This window comes from Sylvia atricapilla, chromosome 3 (assembly GCF_009819655.1).
Source record: "Sylvia atricapilla isolate bSylAtr1 chromosome 3, bSylAtr1.pri, whole genome shotgun sequence".
NCBI lineage: Eukaryota > Metazoa > Chordata > Aves > Passeriformes > Sylviidae > Sylvia > Sylvia atricapilla.
The window spans coordinates 40,521,400-40,543,951 of NC_089142.1; the positions used below are offsets into that span (position 1 = coordinate 40,521,400).

The 22,552-nt window shown below is 36.6% G+C and overlaps 1 protein-coding gene across 5 annotated transcripts in view; it reads right to left on the reverse strand.

Moving 5' to 3' along the window:
* Positions 1-4,667: 4,667 nt before the first annotated feature.
* USP45 (ubiquitin specific peptidase 45) overlaps positions 4,668-22,552 on the reverse strand; it is a 49,806-nt gene continuing 31,921 nt past the window's right edge. For 3 of the 5 annotated variants that reach the window (XM_066315171.1, XM_066315172.1, XM_066315169.1), the window contains 10 exons: positions 19,957-20,044; positions 16,624-16,705; positions 15,510-15,601; positions 13,471-13,527; positions 12,023-12,166; positions 10,063-10,729; positions 8,292-8,389; positions 7,805-7,891; positions 7,194-7,347; positions 4,713-5,831 (listed from right to left, as the gene is read on the reverse strand). In XM_066315171.1, the coding sequence (XP_066171268.1) occupies positions 5,698-5,831; positions 7,194-7,347; positions 7,805-7,891; positions 8,292-8,389; positions 10,063-10,729; positions 12,023-12,166; positions 13,471-13,527; positions 15,510-15,601; positions 16,624-16,705; positions 19,957-20,044 (1,603 nt within the window). In that variant the 3' untranslated portion in view covers positions 4,713-5,697. Of the gene's footprint in view, positions 5,832-7,193; positions 7,348-7,804; positions 7,892-8,291; positions 8,390-10,062; positions 10,730-12,022; positions 12,167-13,470; positions 13,528-15,509; positions 15,602-16,623; positions 16,706-19,956; positions 20,045-22,552 lie in introns of those variants that run through there. The other 2 variants (XM_066315173.1, XM_066315174.1) reach the window with 2 other exon arrangements.

The following is a 22,552-nucleotide window of genomic DNA, read 5'->3' on the forward strand; positions in this document are numbered from 1 at the left end:
CAGGGGAAACATACCTTAAATGTTCAAGGATATGGACTCATCTCTAGGGAGCTCTTCCACAGGCAGTGATGATGTGAGACAAGACAAAAAATACATTAACTCAGATGTACAACATACAGCTTATACTTAAATATCAGTTTTCCTAATGGCTGGATGTTTTATTTACACATCTTTCTAACAATATATGACGATGAAAAGACAAAATGAATAGATGACAGATGCAGCTATTCTCTCAGAAACTTGTTAAAGCACCTTGAGTAGACTGGGAAACTGCTCAGACTTGTGTGTGTTTTTTAAATACAGTCTGTATGTAAGACCCTGTTTACTTAGTAATGTTTGGAATTAGAAATCTACAAACGAAATGTACCATGTATCAGCACTGTAGTCAAATTCTAAAAATACTATTTGTTATTTAAATAACTGCAGAGTAGAGGCAGACTATTAGTTCAAATGTATGAAAAAAGGAAATGAATGAAAACTAGATGAAACTTTTAACATGCTTGATTTATTGCTCACAAGTATTTTGAACTTATCAACACAGTTTCTGATTACTTGGATTGTCTTTTGTGCAAATGCAAGCACTCATGAACATATCAGGGATTATCTCCATGTATAAATGACAGAATCAGAACTCAACTTTGTGGAATGGCTAAATAGGGAATGGTGGCCATTGACATGGGGGTTTCATTACAGAATACACTAAAATGATTCCCAGGTTACACAGCTCAAAAGCAAAAAAAAAAAAACCCTAAACTAGCAAAGCAATGAGGTAATTGCTAAGAAGTCATAAACTCACTCAAAATAAATGCTCTTCTTTCCTTTTAAAAGCACTACTGCACCTTTACATTTTGTACTAGAAAAATACTGGAAGCTGCAACAGATGTAAGAAACATTCTTGACAATTAAAAGTTTGTTTTTCTATCGCTGTCAATGAAGACAGAAGTATTTATAACTTTATATAAGTGGAATGTACACCAAGTAGTTTTGAAATGGTTGCAATGCATTGCAACTGTTTTATTATAACATATAAATTCACTTAGACTTCCTATGTTATCTTGTGCAAAGAAAGTGTTTTGCCTTGCATGAACAGACATTCATTTAAAAATACATTTTATAATCTAATTTACAGAAAAGAAATTGATTTTGAATAATTTTGAATAGTAACTTTACCACTATTTCTGCAATTTGTTTATACACCAACAGGAGAGGTATAACAGCTAGAACAGCTGGTAAAATGACAGCCTCAGGCATGGTAAATAGGCACAGAAGCAACAGTAACCTGTTCTAAAATAATTAGACTGAAATTATTCTACCAAAGAAGAGTGGCAATTCTTTCATGTAGATGCAGAAATCTTTGTACAAATGCATAAATGTGTACAGGGTACAGCAAAATAGAGTCCAGATATTGAAAACTAAGGAATATAAAATCTTTGTGTAATTAGGACTGCTGTAAAGCTGTTTTCTGAGATGTGCTACCACTTTTTAATAAAAATTGAATTTCTTAATTTTTGTTAACAGAAGAGTTGTATTTAAATGCTTTCTTTGTTCCCATCTAATTTGTTTCCATTTTAATATATCTTAAGAGTTTCTACTAAAGAAATCACTCCTTTCTTAGTTTGTTACCAATATGTTAAAATAAGACTTTTATAATAGGTTGAGAACATAGATGCATTAATTTCATGTCCCTTTATGATTCAGTTTGTGTTAGTATAAAAAAGAAGTGTACAGAGAAGCAAATGGTGAAGTTAAGACATTTCAGCCTTTTAATGAATTTATAAACCACTGTCACCTGCTACCACTTGAAATCCACAGGCAAGAGCACTTCATTGGTACACACAGAGGGTGCAGATGGGAAAGGGGAGGAAGGTTTGGCAGACTGCATGGATTTAATTTTCTACACAAAGGCGATTGCAGTGTGTACATTTGGGGCGGCAAAGTTCAGGGTTTGTTTTTCCTTCACCTCTCTTTGTAGCCATCTCTTAGGAGAGCAGACTAATGCAAACATGATGTCTGTACACATATTGTAGGCAGGTTAGTACAGTAAATCTCTCCATCACTTTTTGCCACTTTTGGTGTAAATGACATATAAATCCAAAGACAACAAAGCTCTTTCTTATAATCTGTACTAACTCCTTAGCTGGTGCAGTGGTCTTTCTTGATGCCTCTATTCTGGGGAAACTTGTAGGGGGTCCCAGTTGTTCATATATGTAAATCAGGTACTTCCCATAGGTCAGGTTAACTTACAGATGAGTGAGGAACTATTTAATTTGAATCCTTTGTAATTGTTTAACAGGTACTGTCTTGTGACTGATCAGTGGAGAGCTGCTCAGGAGTCACAGCTTTTCTCAGGGGCTGCCTGTAGGCAGAGCCAGTGTGGTGGTGGGGACAGACCAGACTGCTGCTACAGTAGCTCTTCCTGCAGGAGCTTTGCAAGTTCACAGAATAGGTGATGAGATTGGGAGCCACTAAATTGTGCTTAAGGATCAATGAAAGCAAAGACATTGACACAGAGGCTTATGGAGACCCAAAACATAAAGAACAAATGAGGCTGATGAAAAAAGCAGCGGTGCCCTTGTGAGAAGGGTGGGATGAAGAGAAAATCATTTTGAAGCTATGCCATATGAAGACCCAGGCCACTGCACTTCTCAGGTCAGGGGACCACAAAAGTATGGTGAAGCTCTGTACAGAGTACATGCTGTAGGCCTGAAGAGATTTTTGGTTGGTAACATAAGACATTTTAAGGACAGTCTTAAACTTTCAAGCCCTTCACTTAAATTCTTAAAACGTACAGCTTTTCAATAGTGTGCACACATCAGGCAGTTACAGGAAACTGCCAGTTCCTTGACTCTAAAATCATATTTAACATTCTAGCACATATAGCATGTATACTCTTGTTTTCCCAGAATGCTCTAAGCTTCTTTTCCAATTCCTGATAAAGTATTATAAGAAGTCTTCAGTATACACATTTATGTTGCTTCTTTAGAGCCAAATTTTACACAAACAAACTTATGTCTGTGTAAAGGACACTGTGACTTGCATATAAAATTGTGTGTGACATCTTGCATTGGTCATCAGTATTTTCATTTTGAAGGTGTAACTTCACCTGTTGCCTTCATTTTTAGAAAATGCTTCCTTCTATCATATTTTCATACCTGTTCCTGACTCAAGGCTTAGAGTTCCTGCCAACACAGCTTTTTATTTCAACTCAGAACACCTCATCCAGGAGCAACAATGATGCCTATCTTCAGTGAAGGCGTTGGCTCTTTTTCATGGCACTCTCTCTCCATGTATCTATAAAATGCCTATAAATACAAGTCAATCTTCCCTGGCTGTTAATAAGAAAATAATCCTGTCAGCTTTTTTTATGGCATCCTAGGCATTTATATGTCCACTTGGGAAAATTTCAGCAAACAGTTTTCAAACTCTGGTTTAAAAGAAGCAAAGACCACCTCAGGAATTTCCTGAAAATAACATTAAAAGTAAAAAGAAACAGGTTAAGAACTTCATTCTGTTTCTCTCCTAGTTGTGCAGTCTAGGGAAGTAGTTCTAGGCTAAAAAGTAAATTAATACAGGTACTTGAATTCAGTAGTTTTACAGAAGTCAGCAAAGGAGGAACTGCAGGTGCCAAGTACTCATTCTGTCTGCATTAGGGTGGAGGATTCACTCCAGGTGTCTTCTAGCAAGATTGTGTCACACAATGTAGTTGCCATTTGCTACAACTGTTGCCTGGAACTAATTCTGAGTTTTGGTAAGTTATATACAAAGAGGAGAAAGGTGTGTAGGTGGATGAATGGTGTGGGAAGATAAGGAGCTCAAAGAGAATGAAGGTACTTTAACCAACTCTCATCTAAACATTATCTTTCTTTCTTAGTGTAGACTTAGATTAAAATGTTGTTAGCTGGAATACAGATGGCTAAAGCTGGCTGCTTGGTTTCTCTGAGTTTTACTACTTTGGGGTAGATTGAGACAATGTTTATTTGTAGAAGGGAAAAAAACATGGTTTTGGCCAAAACACATAGCCTCATTTTGACCTAAACAGAGGAGTTTCCCTTTTGAAAATAAAATCCTGTGCAACCAGAGGCTCACTCCATTATCATTATCAGTTGTATAGCCTAACAATCCTTAAGTGCCTGCACAAGAATATGCAAGTCATGTGGCTGTAAGATATACCTAAGCAGTTTGAGCAAATGCAGTTCTAGCAGGTTCTGCCATTTTCTTATGCAAAAGAGGGAATGCAAGTGGGATGAAGCTCTGAAGCAGATGTAGAGAATAGGAGAGTCAGGCAGGTAGGTATGACAACATGGGGTACAGACAGTAATAGGGACAGCAAGTTTTTTCATTAAAAAAAACATTACCATAAATGAAAACAGTAAGCATATATTAACATTTTTTTTCTCTACCAAAGAACAAGTCATACAGGATGGAACTGTTATTGAAGTAATTTGTATTTAAGTAACTGCTTATTAAATAAATTAATTACCACATAACTTCAAGTTGTCATCAGCTCTTGACCTTAGAATGTATCTGTTACTCTCTGGGATGGAAATGAGGTATTACCAAAGGAAGTAACACCTCAAAACAGGGCAGTCAAACAGCCTACAGAAACCAGTTCTACCACTAGGACACCTGCTGTCCCCCACTGCTGACGAAAGAAGTCCAGACATGTATCAGAGGGCAAAAGTCATCATTTACTGTCCAACTCACACACACAGTGCAAAAATAATTTATAGTTTATTACTCCTGTGAGAAAAGTATTCAGGAACAGATAAACAAGTTCATGTTTGGAACCAAAAGTAACAGAATTTACTGAATTACGCTTAAACTGTACATACATGAGCTTATATGCTGTACATTGTCATAATTGTGAACTTGAAAAATTACTAAATACAGAAATTATTTGCAATTCTCTTTCCTAGAAGGTAAAATGATAATATCTATTGATGGATTTATGGTGTGTATATATATCTCGGGGGATATACTTATGCACACCAAATATATATTTATATTGAAACAGGAGTACATTGCTATACCAGTGCCAGTTGGAAACGACTGAAAGGGTACTGGGCATCTGAGGATTCACTGTCACTATTTAGAAGCCATGTTTTCCTAATTATTCCCAGCTCTTACCAGGAAAGTGCACTGAAGCATTACCCAGAGACAGCTGTTGTTACTCCATTCTGGAAGGACTCAGCTTTCCAATTACTAAACACAGAAGTGACACTATTTGACAGGCTCTTGTTTGCAAAAATCTTAACAGCTGACATCCAACCCAGTGATGGGAAGGGTCTGGACTGGATCAAAAGAAGTTGAACACTTTGTATTGTTACTGTACACCAGCAAATCCAGGCACTTAGCGCTATCAGTATTTCTATTCTCAACTGTTCTAGAACTATGGGCGAAAGCTTATCTTTATTATAATCAAAAACAAACTTTCCCTAGACCTCAGTAGGATAGGACATCATCTTACATTCTAAGGGTACTGCATTTTACTGAACCCAGGAATTTTACAAGTTTGGCAAAGTGCATACTTTAAGAGAATCATTCAGGTATTTATAATAGCTTAACTGAACTTCAAGGTCAAAATATGATAAATTCTCTACAAGATAAAGGCACAATATTTACAGGTACTCTTACCACTGCAGCTTTAAATAAGATAAACTAAATAACACTACCATCTTCGAAATAAAATGTTAAGAATTATAGTAATAATCTTTCATAAAAAAGTAGATATGCTTGTGCATTTAGTACTCTTGATTCTGGAACCATCTGAACATGGGCATCACTAACGTACACCCACTGTCCTCCTGATGCTCCCACGGCTTCTTTTAAACCTGAAATGCAGAAGCAAAAGAAATTTTTTTCTTCTCTTTCAAGACATCATCAAGCAAATACAGTGGCTATTTCAAAAAGCAAGAGAAGCTTCTAACCTACAAGACTAATTCATTACATAGATACAATCTGCTATTCAGTTTGAAACTTGCATGTCAAAGAGCACTGTAAGAGAAACTGGGGAAAGACAATGCCTAGGACTGGATGCTGCCATGGCTTTTTTCATATTTTTTAAGATATTTCCAGTACAGCTTGCTGAATTCCAACAGTAAGTTATACTAGAACACAACCAGTTCTGACATAGAAAAAAGATCTTATTTTAAAAGGTGACCAGTGCAAAATTATGACCATGAAAAGATCTAATCTGTTTTAATAATCATTTAATAAGACTAGCATAAGACTGAAGGAAACTTTGAAAAATGTAAAAGTTTGTCTTTCTGGGGAATGAACTTCAAATGCCAGGTGATACTACATAGGATAGAAAGGGAAGTGATTGGTTCTCACTTTCCCCCAAGAAGGGAAACAGTAAGTATATTTACCTCACTTTGACAGCTTAACATATTATTGCTGCCACAAATTTTTCACTAACAGATCCTGTCCTGGAAACTTATTCCATTCTTGTCCTAGGTTGACTTTATGATGCTTGTATCCCCAATCATCTGTTCTGCATATCCATCAAGTATTAATAAGAAAGAACTAGTGTGCTGCTCTCAAAATGCCAACAGAAACCCTACACCAAACCTTGTACTCCACGAAAAAGATTCTTACTGTTCACATTAAACCAGAGTATTCCAGATTTTTAAGTATGAAAAAAATCTCAGTCCTAAAATATACATAAAATGCTCAAATATTCAGAAAATGAAATTTAATTTAATGTAATGGATTTGATTGGTGTACTAAACCATTTTCAGGTACCAAATATGCCAAATTATTAAATTTTAACGGGCACAACTATTCACCTGGATAAATTATTCTGAGTAGGAAAGAGAGGAAAGTTTTGCCTCATTTATCTGTTTAACAGCTGAATCAAAATTCCAGTATTCACTCAGCTCTATATGGGATTAATAGCAGAAGTAGGATATGCATTGTGTGCAACAACAGCAAAAAAGAATAATTAATAGAATCATAGGTTGGTTTGTTTTGGAAGGAACTTCAAAGATCATTTAGTTCTAACAGCTCTGCCATGGGCCAAGGTTGCTCAGAACTCCATCCAGCCTGGCCTAGAGCACATGATGGGGTTGGGGTTTCTACAACTTGTCTAAAAATCACAGATTATTCTCAGCTAAAAAAGTATTTCCCATAAACCCCTGTAGACAGTTACTTTTGTTTTACAGTAAAGGAAAGGAAGCTCTGTTTGTACATACCCAGGACAGTTTTAGTGGTAGAAATATGCTCTAGCAATTTCTTGGAGGATGTTCTGACCTTCACATACGCAGCGTAATGACCACCTCTCATTGAGCCACTGTGCTCCACTATTCCATAAAGGCTGTACAGCACTCGTGCACCATCCATAACGTTCTGCATTCCCAGAACCACAGAAAACAAAGGGGAATTATTTCATGATGAATTTTTACAGGCATCTTAAGTAGTTATCAGCAGTATGATACCATAAGAAGCAAACAGACATCCACAGCATTTCCAACAGCAAAATACCTCTATTACAAGTACTCAGTAGTCTGACTAATTTAGTTACCATAGAGGCAGTAATACTTTTCCTTAATGCTGTTACATACACCAATATCACCAGGGCACCACAGTTTAACTAATACCATCTAATGTCTGTGATATTCTTGATATGAATGGGATTGCACACAGTTACAGTTCTGATCTCAGGACACTATTTGAAAAATTCACTCTACAATTCAACTTAAGAACAAGTAAATAATCATCACTATCATCAGCATCAATCCAATTTAACTTGTGGTCAGGACACCAAATCCTGAAGTACAATAAAAATAAAGATTTGAAATGGTACCTTGCAAGATGCAGCACAAAATGGTGCTAAGTCTAAAATCAGTGGGAAATCCACATGCCTGTTTACTTTCCGTAGACTCAAACCAGCCTTCAAAAGTTAAAAAAAAAAAAAAAAAAAAAAGACTGTAAAGTAAATATTTTTACTAGGCAGCTTTTTAAAGCTAAGATGTATCACTACAGTATTAAAATTAACCAAATCCAAGAGTAAGATTTTAACTGATTTAAACCTTCTTTGTTATGTTATCAGTACTGTGTCTGATACACGTAAGCATGACAGACACATAAGGGGTTTCTCTGGATACATCAGGGCAACATACATATATGCATTCTGAAGGTGTCAGGATAATCACAAGAAACAGCATGTTTCAAACAGTGCTTCTACCAGGTCTCCATCTAAAAAGGAAGTACTGGGATCCACAATGACACTTGAAGAATTACTTGTACACCAGTGGGGCAAAGGAATGTACAAGAAGGGTTTGGCCTCTTACCTGGTGGAATCTTTTCAGGTGGAGAATAAGAACAGCTGGAACTGAAGAAATCAGCAGCTGCTTCCGAGCATTTGTGTAGACACCTTCCATTTTCTTTTCTGCATTTATGAATATCAAAGTAATTTGTAAAGTGAAGGCAGTCATATGGAATTTTTAAAGTATTTTCTAAACATCTGACAGAATAGATCTATGATGTGATGTTTTTCTACTTGTTACATAAAACACGAGGGAAATTCAGTGGAGTAACAAAAATATTTTCTCATTTTTCTCGTTATTAATAAACATAATCTGCAAAATCTGAGCATTATTTCAGCCAGCCTTGTGTAAATCAGATCAGAAGCTGGAAGCCTGTCCACTGTCTAGGTCGGCTTGCACACTGAGATACCTATATTGTCTGTTACTAGAGCACCCAACTTTCCTGTTTAAACATAAAATAAATGGATGGTCCCTGGACAAAAACTGGAAGGTGCAGGTCTCCTTACCTATGCTAATGCCCTAATTGCTAAGAGTTTAGTTTTCCATTCTTCAGTTCTTTCTGAATGACTACATACTTCATACTTATTAAAGAGAAAGGTCTGAGGAGGGCTGTCTACTTCAAGAAGCTTCCTAACCTGCTGGCTTCAGCAAACAGAACGGGGATATGTGGCCTCCAAACCTCCTATGGTGCAGAAGGCACAGAACACAGGGTGCTTACCAAAAGCAGCACAGTGAAAGCTCCACAGAAAAGCTCCACAGCAAAAGAGAACATGCCACTAGCATTTGTTTTTGCTGAAAAAATTACCTTACTGGTTTTACATATGTTCAAAAGAAAATAGTTCATTTGAGGTATAATGGAGCGTTTAATGTTTAATTGGGTGACCTCTTACATCTTTTGTTTTAAAAGGAAAAAATAATCATTAGTTGTGAGTTGATTTTCCTTTTCCATGGTGCTCATGGAACCAAGGTGTTATTTATATAGCACTTACAGTCCAATGATGATTAAGGGAAAGATTATAAAATACAAATCATTTATCTGAATTTATTCATGCTTAACTTGTATCTCTCCAGATATCTATAAATGCACAGCAAGCAGGCAATTTATTATACAAACTCCCTTTATTGTATTTGCAAATTAGCAGAAGAGATTAATTTTTTTATTCTTCTGAATTTCTATACATAAAAAACCCCAATTCTTCAGTCCTTCTGAAATGTTCATTTTTCATTAAGTTGTTTTTCTTATTCAGTGAACTCTAAGGGTGTGCTTGGGCTATACAAGCAATGAGGAAAACACTGTCACAAAAAGGTACTTCTCTCTCTTCTCCATTCTTACAAATTTTTAGATTTTTTTTTTGTCTCTTCATTATGACTCTCTTTTTTTGCCTCTTTTCCATACATAATTACATTACTTCCCTGAGTATGTAAGCTACTGGGGCTGAATATTACAGCATTTATTTCAAAGCTTTGAGGAATGTAAGAAACAGAAACAGCAGCAAAGATTAGTATTGAGCAATGCACATACTCAGTTTACAGTCATCTTTAAATACGTTATCTTGGATAGAATAAAGATGCAAAATGAATTCTCTGTTTCATCTACTATTATATTCTAATATAAAAACTATTCTTGTTGCCATGGCCTGATGAAGTTTTGAGTTGTTCCAAGCAAGTTTTGCTTGGGGAGACATTTTCTATTTAACCACAGCAGGGACGCCCATGCTGGAGCAATGGAAGAGCAGCCAGCACACAGGCTTTGGGAGGCAATGCTGGAAATTGTCCAGAGGTACAAGCGCTTTACCTGTGGAGATGGTTTTCTTCTGATACTTCTGTTTCCTTTCTGTGCAGCTCTCACATAAAAGCTTGTTGTTCCCCATTAAGAGCTCTACAGAGGTGAACTGGTAAAGGCAGGACTGAACAGAACATTCCTTTGAGCTAGTTATGTAGCTTTGGGAAAGTGTCTGGAAAGCATTTTGAGGGTTTTGGGAGAGTGAGGATTTGCCTACTGAGAACATGGAATTATTTGATAAACCTAATGCTGGATCTCCACAGCTTGATTTTTTATCTTCGTTTACAGGATCACAGAAGCTGAGCTTGGATATGGCACTGGAAATGGTCTCTTCGTTGCCGTCGCTTGGCTTGTGCGGCATTTTAGGGTTTAAGTGGCTGACGTGCACACCAGACACACTGCTGGGGGGGCTCAAAGTTGTTTGCTTAGAAGCACTTTCGCTTTCTGAGGCTTCACTGTCTGCATCAAAGCTGCTTTCGGAGCGGCTGGCTTCCTTCTCACTGCCCTCCGTCTGGCTTCCATTGACAGCCGCCTCTGCACAGGGATCTTTGGAATACAGGGCGCCAGAGCTACCTTCCAGCTCAAGCTTTTTGCCTTTTTCCTGCATGATAACAGGACTTCTTTCTTCTTCCTTTGAGGAAGCTTTTCTGGAAAGCCGTCTCTCATGGTTCAATTGATTCTGTAAATTACGGCATTATTAATTGAGTAACAGAGGGGAGAAAGAGGAAGCAGATTTGTAAGCGAACAAATCTTTCGAAACATGACAAATGCAAAGCAAATTATTGGGGGGATATATTGTTTTATATTCTCCATCTCTCATGTTTAAGATAGCTGATTTCCTTCAGATGTTTTTAAATTAACTTAGGATTAGAAACCTACATCCCAGTCAGCTAAGAGCATTATACTTACTGTGAGATGAATACTTCCCACAACTAATTACTTTCACTTTGTGACAGCTGTAAATGGCACATTTGAAGGAGTATTCACTTAATCTAATTTAAGCTTCTAAAAGGTTCTCAAGTTTAAGCTGCTCCTCTGGCCTCCCATGACAGGCCTTAGTTGATGAGCAACTCCAGAAAAAAGTCAACTCACCTTGCAGGCATTTGTCATAGAATTAACTAAGGCATCCCTAGAAGGATGTTTGCTGATTTGAATATTACCTAAACTTGTTTTTTTTTTAATCAAGATTGCATGAAGAAAAAAAAAATTGCTTCCATAGAAAATTGCTCCTATAGATTTAAAAAACCAAACCCACAAAGCTGTCATAATTTTAGGTGATTTGCAAATGTTGATAACTCTTTTCTTGCCTTCTTTTGTTTGGCTACTTTCCAGAAGAAACTAGCAACTTTCCTTCCCTTATTTTTCCCTTTATTTGAATTGGATCAAAATTCCAGTTGTACCAATGAGAATCCCTCCATTCATCTCAACAGTTTGAGTTTTAAGCCTTTTCTTCTATAATAATCAGTTTCTGCACTACTTCTTTCCATGCTTTTCTTTGTTTCTTCCTCATGTCCTTTTTCTACTTCTGTCTCATTCTCTTCTCCTGTCATTCTTTTATATTTTCAATTTTATATGTAGTATTTTATATCTTGTATTTTAAATGTTGCATTTTATACATTGTACTTTTTCTTCACATGTGTTTAATGTGTTAGGACCTGATTCAGGAGAGTTTTTATGGTACAGAGCACAGACCCTTACAACAGTCCCAAAAGCAACATGAATTGAAATTACCCTGCAGACTTTTTTTCCTTATAAATGAAACCCTGTAACTGAAAGGTAAATGGGTACCCATGACTGTAATTTCTCACACTTCTAATGATGACTTAAATATTTCAAAACAAGTCTGTATCAGCTATATGTATACCAAAAAACCCCACTGACACATGTCAAAAATTCCCTAGAAGTTCTCAGTCACCCTAGAAACTTGAGTGAAGTCAGGATGACTGGTTAGTGTGAGTATTTAAGTTCTTACCTTATCTTTTGTTAAAGTGTGTTTCTTGACAATTTTGGGTTGATTATTCAGTGTACCGATAGAAGAACAATTACACTGACCAAGATCTGCCTCCTGTACACTTTTACTTTTACCTGTTCTTCCCAAGGGCACAGGTTTTGCAACCTAAGAAATTAGACAGAAAATTAGGAAAGGCAACATGAAAATTTTGTATTCCTTTGCAACCTACAGAAAAGATGAATGTAGGTGGATCTTTTCCTTTATTTTAGAAAACAGAGACCTCCATAAAACCAATTAAATTGCCCTCTGAATTGTGATATAAGTCTACTTTCTAATTTTTTTAAATCATAAAACTGGTCGTAAGACTGTCAACTGTCTCTAAAGGTTTAATGAAAACCACAAGGAACAGGAATGATACAAAATTTCTATATATAATACAATACAGCACATCGTAGCTGTATGAGATGTGACTTTATCAAAAGGGACACAGGTCCCCCTAAGTGAGTCGTTTGTGCAGCCTGTGACAACAGCAGCACGTCACCTCTGAAGTGCTGACTGTAAATAATGCCCCTCCTCAAGTAAGTGCAGTGACTGCTGAACAGCCACGGAAATCACTCACACAGAACCCACCAAGTCCCCTTGTTACACAGGGGAGACAGAAAGCACAAGGGCCCAGGTACTCAAAATGTTCTTAAAGCCTGAACTCCCACAGGCACCTGCACCCAGTGCACCAATGAAGATGAATAATTTGTTAGGAAAAAAACTGGTGTTTGGAGAAAAATACATTTCATACAGAAATAAATATTACATTAATTACTCTCCCTTAAATGTAGATGAATATAGGCAGGATGGAGGAATAACCACTCCCAACCCACCCATTTCTAAAATGAAAAGCCCAAGTCCTGAAAAAACAGCTTATGCCTTCAATGGAACACAGTTCCTCTGCAGCTAATGGAGAGAATACAAGAAATGCTGAGAAAGCCAGAATAAATAAATTCAAATATCTGTTTTTAAAGTTCTCGTCCTGTAGGTAAAGAACAGCCCAAGGGACTCAGGTTCTCTAGATGCAAACCAACAGGTTAGAAACTGAATCTCTGGACCTCAAAAAAAAAAAAAAAAAAAAAAAGAAAAAAAGAAAAAAAGAAAAAAATAAGGCTTATAATCATTCTATTTATATAAGTACATACTATTAAATTAAGCTTATCTCAGACCTATATATTCTGTGGGTTACTACTGGTATTTGCAAAGTTCAGACCAATTTAAAGATATGTGCACTTATGACATTGCATGCCTATATAAAAGGAAAATAATATAATGAATGGATGGATAACAGTACATGTATTTATGGACAAGTTTACATTTTTAGGCTTGAATTCAAAACTATGTGCATGTAGATAAATATCTTCATAAGGCTATTAAAAACAATCCACTGAAAGCAACAGTTACTTATTAGATATTCTGTTTCTTACCCTCTCCTCTATTATAGGAAGTGAAAGATCAATGAAAGGTTCTTTTACTGTTGAAATCTTGAAGAAAAAGAGAAAATGCACTTAAACACAAAGAACAGTATATGGGTTTAGTACATTGGTCCCTTTATTTAATCAATTTATTATCCAAAACTATACAACAGCTAATTACTTGCAAGATGTATGAAACTACAATGAAGAACTTCCCACTAACTTTTTATAAAAAATTATTAAATTATCTCTAATTGTCTTTCTAACACCACACAAAACTTCAGCATGTAGAGGTAACAGCAAGGCCACTCATCTGGGATGAACTGACTTGAAGCTGTGTGGTGCTCACTTTCTCTCAGCTCCAGATAGATTTTCAAGTCATGTGGGCCTCTGTGGTACCATTTTGCAGAAAGGTATCTTTTAGAGTTTCCTGATTCTGGACACTTTTGCACAGGTGTTTGAGCTGTTATGCAGCAAGGACTGGTTAATGACTGTTAAGTGACAGGTTCTAACCTCATGCTCTCAGTTAAGATTAAATCAGTCTTACTGGTTACAGTCAAAAGCTTTGTTAGATTTTTTGACACTATATACTAATTGGTAAAATAAATCAAATTACAGGGGAAAAGGGACTTGAAAAAAAAAAAAACCACCTCTTTTTTTTGTACTGAGGTTTCATTTTGCCATGTATAAGCTGGAAATATCTTGCGAAGCATACCTAAAGACAATCTCTTTTAGCGCTTTCCATCTGCCTTTATCACTAAGTTCCTTAGGCTCTCTCCCTTGCTCTTCTCGAATTCCTTCCAAAACTGACTTATCTTACCTCTGAAAAGACTGTGAAAAACAAAACCTTAAAAAAAAAGAAGTAAAAATCATGTTGTATATTTAAGTCACAGTCATACCATCAATTACTGTCATCATGTCCCTTCTCTTGTATTTGTGACCCCATCTTCCACCTGTGACATTTAGTATGGACTGCAAGCTTGTTTTTACCTGTTCTGTGGGGGACCCAGGAGTGTTTAGGTTCCAGGAAAGCAATAAATAAGATCAAAAGCAGGCAGCTCTGGTGACTGACTGCCTGGTGAGCGATGTTCAAACAGAGGTTCCTCTAAAGTGTTGGTTTGCATGAAAACACATGCATCAAAAATATCTTGCCAGTGCAGGCAAAGGAAAATGAACATTAAAATCTTCCTCAAAGGGCTACAGCTAGCACATTCACAAGTCCTGTGCAGGCAGAATATAAGAATCCAGCAAAGGTAGATGAGACATGCAAAATACATACAACCTCTATTTTTTGTATGGTCAAAGTTCTTCATTGGTACTAGTAGCACATTGAAGAGTAATCTGCACATCACACACAGGGATTGCAGGACTGTGCTTAATTTTTCAGAATGATTAATTTACTTAATCTCTATAATATGAAATAGAATGTTTTAAACCAAACACAAATGTAACATTCAATTAGAAAAGTCATGCAATTAAGATTTTTCTCTGTCAAACTTAAAAGAAAATTATAAGGATCATGGAAAGTATTTATGATGGAATGTCAGTAATATTAATTATGAAAGGGATATACTGTTCATTAGGGTTATTATGTTATTTATAAAAAATACTTCAAAGAAAAAGAAGTAATTTTAGCATTTTCCCACTCATTCTAATTCAAAGTAAGTAATTTCCAATTTTCAGGTGTATGTATCCCAGAAGAGCAGGCAGGAGGATTTATGTTTTAAAATAGGCATTTCAAAAATATCAAATAACATAGGCACGTAGCACATGATTATAGAATTTGGAACCTCCAGCCTTAAGTCAGACATAAAATCAAGCCCAGTACTTGAATCCTTTTTGAATTCAAAGGATCCCTCTTCTTACGTTTGGGAGGATAATGCTTTAAAGAAGGAATAAATCATTTCAAATGAGAAACTTTCAATAAAGTCTTGTTTTTACAAACAAACAAACAAGTATAAAATTGGCAACACAATTTTATACTTTCAAGACAATGTAATCAAACCAGTATGTGATCTATTCCACATCAAACCAAATTCCAGAATACCTACATTTTCACATTCCTCACACATGACAGTGCTAGTCAATTCACCAACAAAGATCCTATCTATGAAGTTCATCTTCACACCCTCTCTTCCATATGCTGAAAAAACATTGCCTTTTTTAAATGTGAAAAATAACACATCCAATGCCACACTACAAGTACAACAAAATTCTTTTCCAGATATATTATGAAAGCACAATTTAAGCATATTCAAAATGTTTTAACACAATACAGTAACTAATACATCATATACTTTGCTGTCTCAACATTTAAAAATATTTTAGTGAGGAGGTTCCCTTTTATCCTTCCCTTCCCCATCTTTTGTAACAAAGTAATAATATTGTATTTCTTAAATCTCAGTTTTCTTCTGAATACATAATACTGCCATGCCTTGATATAGACACCGGGGTAAACAGAGATATTATCACCCTTTCAAAATGTTTTTTTGCAACTATGAAGCTCTAAAACATGTAACAAAATTATTTTCTAATACATCTTTATGCCTTAACTTTTCCAGATTTGGGAAGGATGACTTAAAAAAAATCTTAATCATTAGGACTTTAATTAAAACAAAATCCCCCAAATTAGAACTACTAAATAAATAAACACATTAGGAAAAAAACCCACAAAAAAACAAAAAAAAAAAAAAAAAAAAAAAAAAAACAAAAACAAAAAAAAAAAAAAAAACCTCTTCTTTTGAAAAAAAAAAATGTTTTCTTTAGAAACAGCTGCCTATCTTGACTTTGTATTTAGAGTGCTCACAGTACCAGCCAACTGACAGAAATCAATTTTATTAATGGAAAGTGCCCTCTCCCTGAGTATAAAGTAATTACGACTAAGTAACAAATATAGAGTGGAGTATTTGAAAACAAAATTAAATTCTACCTATTATTAAGAGATGGATTAACACTGGGGAGCCTTTCTCCCAGATACAAAGATGCAAGTCAGCACATACTAAGCTCTCTACACTTTCGGTACACACTAGGCGGCACTAGAGTAACACAGAATAAAGTCTGGCCATTACAGCACTTCAGATCTCCTGTTGGCAATAGGCAGTTCTGAAGAAAATGGTATTTAAAGACTAGTGCAGTTTTAGAAGTTTTCAATAAAGAGTAGCATACCTTTGACTTTTCTTCTAGTTTCTTCATCTGCTGTCTTAGTCGTTGGGTTATTGAATGCTTTTAAGATACCAGTTTGTATACGCTAGAAGTAAAAAAAAAAAAAAAAAAAAATTAACTGTAAACATTCTAAAAGCTAGTAATATATTATTAGACTTTATCTTGTCTAATTTCCATAAAATAACTGTAATTTATTATTTTAAAACTACTGCTATTCACTAGCAATGTCAAAACTACATGAGTTTAACTTTAGTAGATATTCATCCAGAAATTTCCTTCTCTTAAAAGGGAACCATCATAAGGCACTTCACTGGTTACCAAGAAACTGAGATTTCCAGTGAACTAATGCTATCCATTTCTCCCACTGCAAATGGACTTATACTGATTGACCAGGATACTAAGTTCGTGGAAGGCAGCTAAGAGTCTTTCAGTAGCCAGACTTGAGTGACTGTAGTGATTTGGGCAGTATTTTTATCACTTCTGCTTATTTTCTAACACAGCCAGTTCCAGAGGTATGTTAGAAAACCTTAGAAGAGAAAGAAAACTTCTTACAAATCCATGTAAATGTTATCAACATTTACAAAAAAAAAAAAAAAAAATCCTAAGAACAACAGTTTTGAAAGAAGGATCAAAAAGAAGAAATTCATTAATGAGTTGTAGCTGCCCCTCCAGACAGGGGGTGCTTCTCTCTGCTATTTCTCAACTGTCTGGAGGTGAAGAGACGTTGTATTCCTGGCAGCAGAATTGCATGGGCTGGTTGAAAAGCCCAACCTCTGACATGCTGCAGAGAGAGAAGCAGAAGGATGAATCAGGTCCCCTGACTCTAGCTAGCATGCATGACCTGTGCTTTCCCTTTTCCTGGCAAATGTCCTGTCTCTCTGATCCACAAGCTCTAGTAACATGTATGAGTCTCCCTTGTCAGTGTGCAAAACACATTTATAATTAAATACTGAAGTCACACTTAGAGCAAAGTACCATTCTAAGAGACAAATGGTGATACGAAACCTTCTGCAAGCAACTCAAACCCTGTCCTAACAGGAAAATACTAATAAATGGCTCTAGTTTCCAGGCTGCAAACACACTTCCAAGCCACATATCACTGTAGTGTGAGGATGACAGACAGTGTCAGAGGTTTGGTTTCCAGTTCAGACACCCATCAGACCAAGTCATACTCCGACCTTATGAGTATGTGACCTGGCTTGTGAATTAACTCCCGCTGCCCCGAGCTCAGCTTTGTTCATCTTAAAGCCAACAATATACTAAAAGGATTAATCAATAGGTAATTCATGAAGTTGAGCACCATAAATGGGTTTAGGGCCATAAGCAACCCTTTTGTTGGGATTAGCGCGTTGAACCATTTATTTAGGTCAAAGAAAGACATAGTCTTTGAATGGGCAGGGTGCTGTGGACAATGGCAGCAGACATTAATCAATTAGCAGCAGGGTTCAGCCACTTCAGGCCCTGGTGTGAAACCATCTCCAGCCCACATTGCTGGAGACGGCAGACGCTATGTCATCTTTATTGTTGTACAGCCACGCTTTTAGCGTAAAAGTCCACTTGTGTACACTTCCTAACTTTTTCCTCAGGAATATGAAAAGGTTCAGCAGTGGTCTCAGATACAGACACAGAACCACACAGAAGAAGCAAAAGTACAACAGGATTTTTGGTTAGCTCCTATAAATAGAGCCATGTTATGTATCATATGTATTTCTCATCAAAACAAAGGGTTTAAAAACAACTAATCCTGACAGGGATAGGGAAGCAGGGATGGTGAGGCTCCTGCCTGTGCCCAGCTGGTTGTCTGTCATCTACAGATGTGAAACATGGGATAATTTTTAAAAATGTAACAGAGAGAGAGAGGGGGAGAGAGAGCTTTTACTAGTACTGTGGTGACAGAGCACCCCGAGGTGATAAAGATGTGTTTGCAGTCATGCACCATTAGGGCAGCAGTGGGATGTAATTGCAGGGCAGGGTGGCATCCACGTCTCTCCGCCTGGTGATGAAGTGGCAGAAAAACTGGCCAAAATCACCATAAATTCTTACCATTTTCCATCACTCTTGTGAGATAGGAATTGTAGTGTCACTGCTCTTTAATAATAAATTATTCAAAAGGCAAGTGCTAATGCAGGTTATTGCAATGATGGCGCATCCACTGGTGAAGCTGATAGGAGACTGACTTGAGGAGAAAGCACAAGCACCTACTGGAGAAGCAGCTTAGTTTTTGTAGTAATCCTGCTTTCTGTGACTCCTCCTTTGTCAAGAAAACATAGTTTTCACCTTTCATTACATGAAAATCAAAAAATAATAAAGCTTCCCTCTGCTGCAAAAATGTAACAACTATTTTCTAACTGAAGTCAGCTGCTTCTGTTGTGTGCCATGCTCAAGACATCATTTTCTAAGCATGAGTGTCAAGGTTTAACTGTTTCTTCTTGCAGTTCAGTTCTGTTTATAATCAAGAATGAGATAATTCAGCTCAAGATTATGACATTCATCAGGTTACTAAATGAAAGAGAAGAGGAAGTACTCTTGTAATCTTAAATTACAAGATTTAAGACCTTCCTTCAGAGGAGGCCTAGGAAAGGCAATTTACCACAAGTATCATCTGAAAAGAATGACTTTTCTAGAGGTCCGAGACTAAGTCAGACAGATTAAATCTGATATGGTCAAAATAGCAACCAAACACTCCCTTTCTTGCATGAACAATGCAGGAAGCACAAATAATGAAGGAAAGAAACAAAAAAAAACCTCACACAGGGACATTTTCAATATAACAAACTGGTTTTATGCTTTGCATACTTGGATGTAAATTTTAAGCAATGAAAAGCAGCACCTTATTGATTAAATAAGGAGTTCTTCACACTTGCAAGAGACTTTCAAGACACTTTGCAAGATTTCCCTCTCACCACCAGTTTTTAGAGAAAATTTTCAGGTAAAATTAAGGGCAGGCCCATAGGTAAGAATGGCTGATTTTTGTTCCAAAGCTTTAAAAATTCACTTTGTCAGTTAATGCAGAGGTCCTATCTTTTCTTTCTTGATGTTTCAGATGTCCTTTTTTCCCCCCTATTTTTCCTTTTTTTAAAGGCAAACAACTTGGATTCCCAAAGTTACCATGTTCTACTTACCATATTCCTACTACTAACTGAAGCTTTGATTCCAATCAACTATTTTAACAAATCAACATGAACATAAGTATCTTTTAAAAAATTATTTTTCTCAAGATAATGAAAAGAGACACTCCTATTTCATTAAGCACATCTTTAAAACATTGGGAACATGAAGAACATAGAATCAATGACTCTTAGTAGTTCACTTTCAAAAGACACACAAAGACATTACTTTTGTCTCCTCAATCCTGATTGCATCCAACAGATAGTGCAGAAGCTCCTGACTGTCTTGCTGCTGGAACCCCTTAAATCGTGGAGCCCTATGAAAGAAACAGTAAAGAATTTAAAATTATCTTGGGAGGTTCTTAACAAGACAATTATCTTGGGAGGTTCTTAACAAGACAATTTTGGATGCTGAGGTACAAACAGGTACAATCCCTGCAGAATCTCATGGGGCTTTAGTAAACTCCTGGTTCAGCAGACAATTTTGCCAACAAGGGTGCACTTTAACCTGGGTTGCAATTTGATATAGAGTACGGCTTTACTAAAATACAGATTTGCCAGTAGAGTTTAACTCTTTATGCAACTCATCCATGCTAGCAGCCCTTTCCTGACAGACTACACCAGTGCTTCTGTACCACCAGACATTGCCAAAGTCATGGAAGAGAGAGAAAGATTTTCTGAGTGCTTAACCTCTTTTGCTATCTCACCCTTTTCTCCATGGAGGAGAAATCTCAAATGTGCATGAACAATCCTTTTAGATTGCCAGCAGCAACCACATCACCCCCAGACACCAGAAGAGGAGAAAGGTCCATGTCTGATTATGCTCCCATTTACAGTGGTGATCTTTTAGGCAGCTGCACAGGGGTAATGCTCCATCAGTTCTGAGACAACCATTCAGTAGCATCAATTACTACCATTCAAGAACTGCTGAATTCTTTTTTTACTATTCACAGCATCTAAATGTACTCTAAATATCATATTTTTCAGGCATAGATTACATAGAAATTAGAAAAAAATAAGCTTATGAGTACATCAGTAGATCCTTAAGGTGTTCTTACCACAGCCAGAAGGCTTCTAATAAACAGTTTGAATCTTCAGGATCTTGCAACCCCAAATGAGTGAATAGTATTCACTATTAACACATCTCTGTTCACATTAACTGTAACTGACTGGTCAAACTATATCTGTCTTTCCAGGCAGGTTACCCTTTAGATCTTCAGTTACAGTCTTGACCTACTTAATCTAAAATGAGATTCCACAGAATCACAAGGAGTTGGAAGAGACTATTGGTGGCCACCTAACTCAACCTCCCTGCCCAAGCAGGGTCCCCTGGAGCAAGTTACTCAGGATTGCAAGGGGTAGGTTTCTGAATTCCCAGTAATGGCACCAAATGGCACCTGTGACTCTTGCTGCAGACTGAGGTGAGCACACAGAGCCCTAACCATACACACCCCTTCCAAAACCTAGCACAGGGGACAACTGGATTAGCACAGCTCAAACAGGAATTTTATCAAACTGGCAGAGCTGCCAGAGAAACCAATCACTCACTCAGCTCCTTAATTTCATTAAACGCACATTGAACCAGTTTTCACTCTGAGCTGTGGATTGTATGCTGTGGCTAGCCAGTACACAGAGCTGCAAATACATATTGGTATTTCCCTTGGCACAATAATCTTGCCCAGCAAAGCTCTTCAGCTGTTCAGAATTCTTGAGGGTTAGTGAGGCTTCACTGCACTAATACACTAAAGCTGCTCAGATTTGCCTTAGAAGTTTGTGCTCACGGACAGGAGAAATTAAAGGTGATCAGAAAACACCTCAGATGTGTGATGTGCCTACAACAGTAAAATGTAAAGCTAGGCAAGGTGTCAAGCTGCCAAGCTGCCAAGTTAGGGCACAGCAGATATGGGCTACAGGTAGGATAGTGCTACAGGAGTCTCAGCTTTGAACTGCTCCCTGAAGGCACTTTGGGGTGTAACTGGAGAAGGATTTGAAGGTGACAATGCAGATATCTAAGGTCAAGGCCTAAAATTAAGTGGAACAAATCTGGAACTGCATATGCAAAACATGTTCCCATTTACAAATAAGATACTTCCACATTTGGTCTTCATATCTAGTTTTTGAAACAAAGTTGACAATATCCGTAGCTAAAAATAATTTAATGATGCTACTGTCTGTGAGACTTACTATAAAATCTGTAACCAGTAGAGTGGGTGACTTTTTTAAGCATTTTCCTAAAAGTGATTTTTTTTTCATGAGCAAGTCAACCTCAAAAATTAATTTCACATTTAAAAATTGCAATAATCTTAAAAATTAAATATTTTGTTTAATATACATAAAATGCCATTTCTTCTATTAAAAGCACATTTTATTTCTAATAAATTTGATTATAAATTGCAAATACTTTCTGAAAATCACTGAATCTTCATTTTGGTTCCAATAAAACACTCAATATACATTAAAAAATAAATAACATGCACATTTGCATGCATGCACAGTTCCAATTTTCAATTCGCTAAAACTGTTTTCTCTCAGTGAATGTCCAGGAAACTGAAAAAACCCAGATGCAAAATCAGTTCAATTCTGAACAATCTGATTAGTTAGCCACAGTACTATCATTAATTTATAAAAAATTTCTTGTTTTCCTGAGGCAGTGATAATCAATGATTATGTTCAGCCCATCTCCTCCAGTACAGGCACATTAATAGTTCCAGTATAGCAAGAAAACCTTCCTTATATATATGGTCTAGATCCTGGTACTAATAGGGATTTTATCATTTTTTGGCAAAGAATGCAGGACCTTTGCAAGAGACACTCTAATAAAAGTG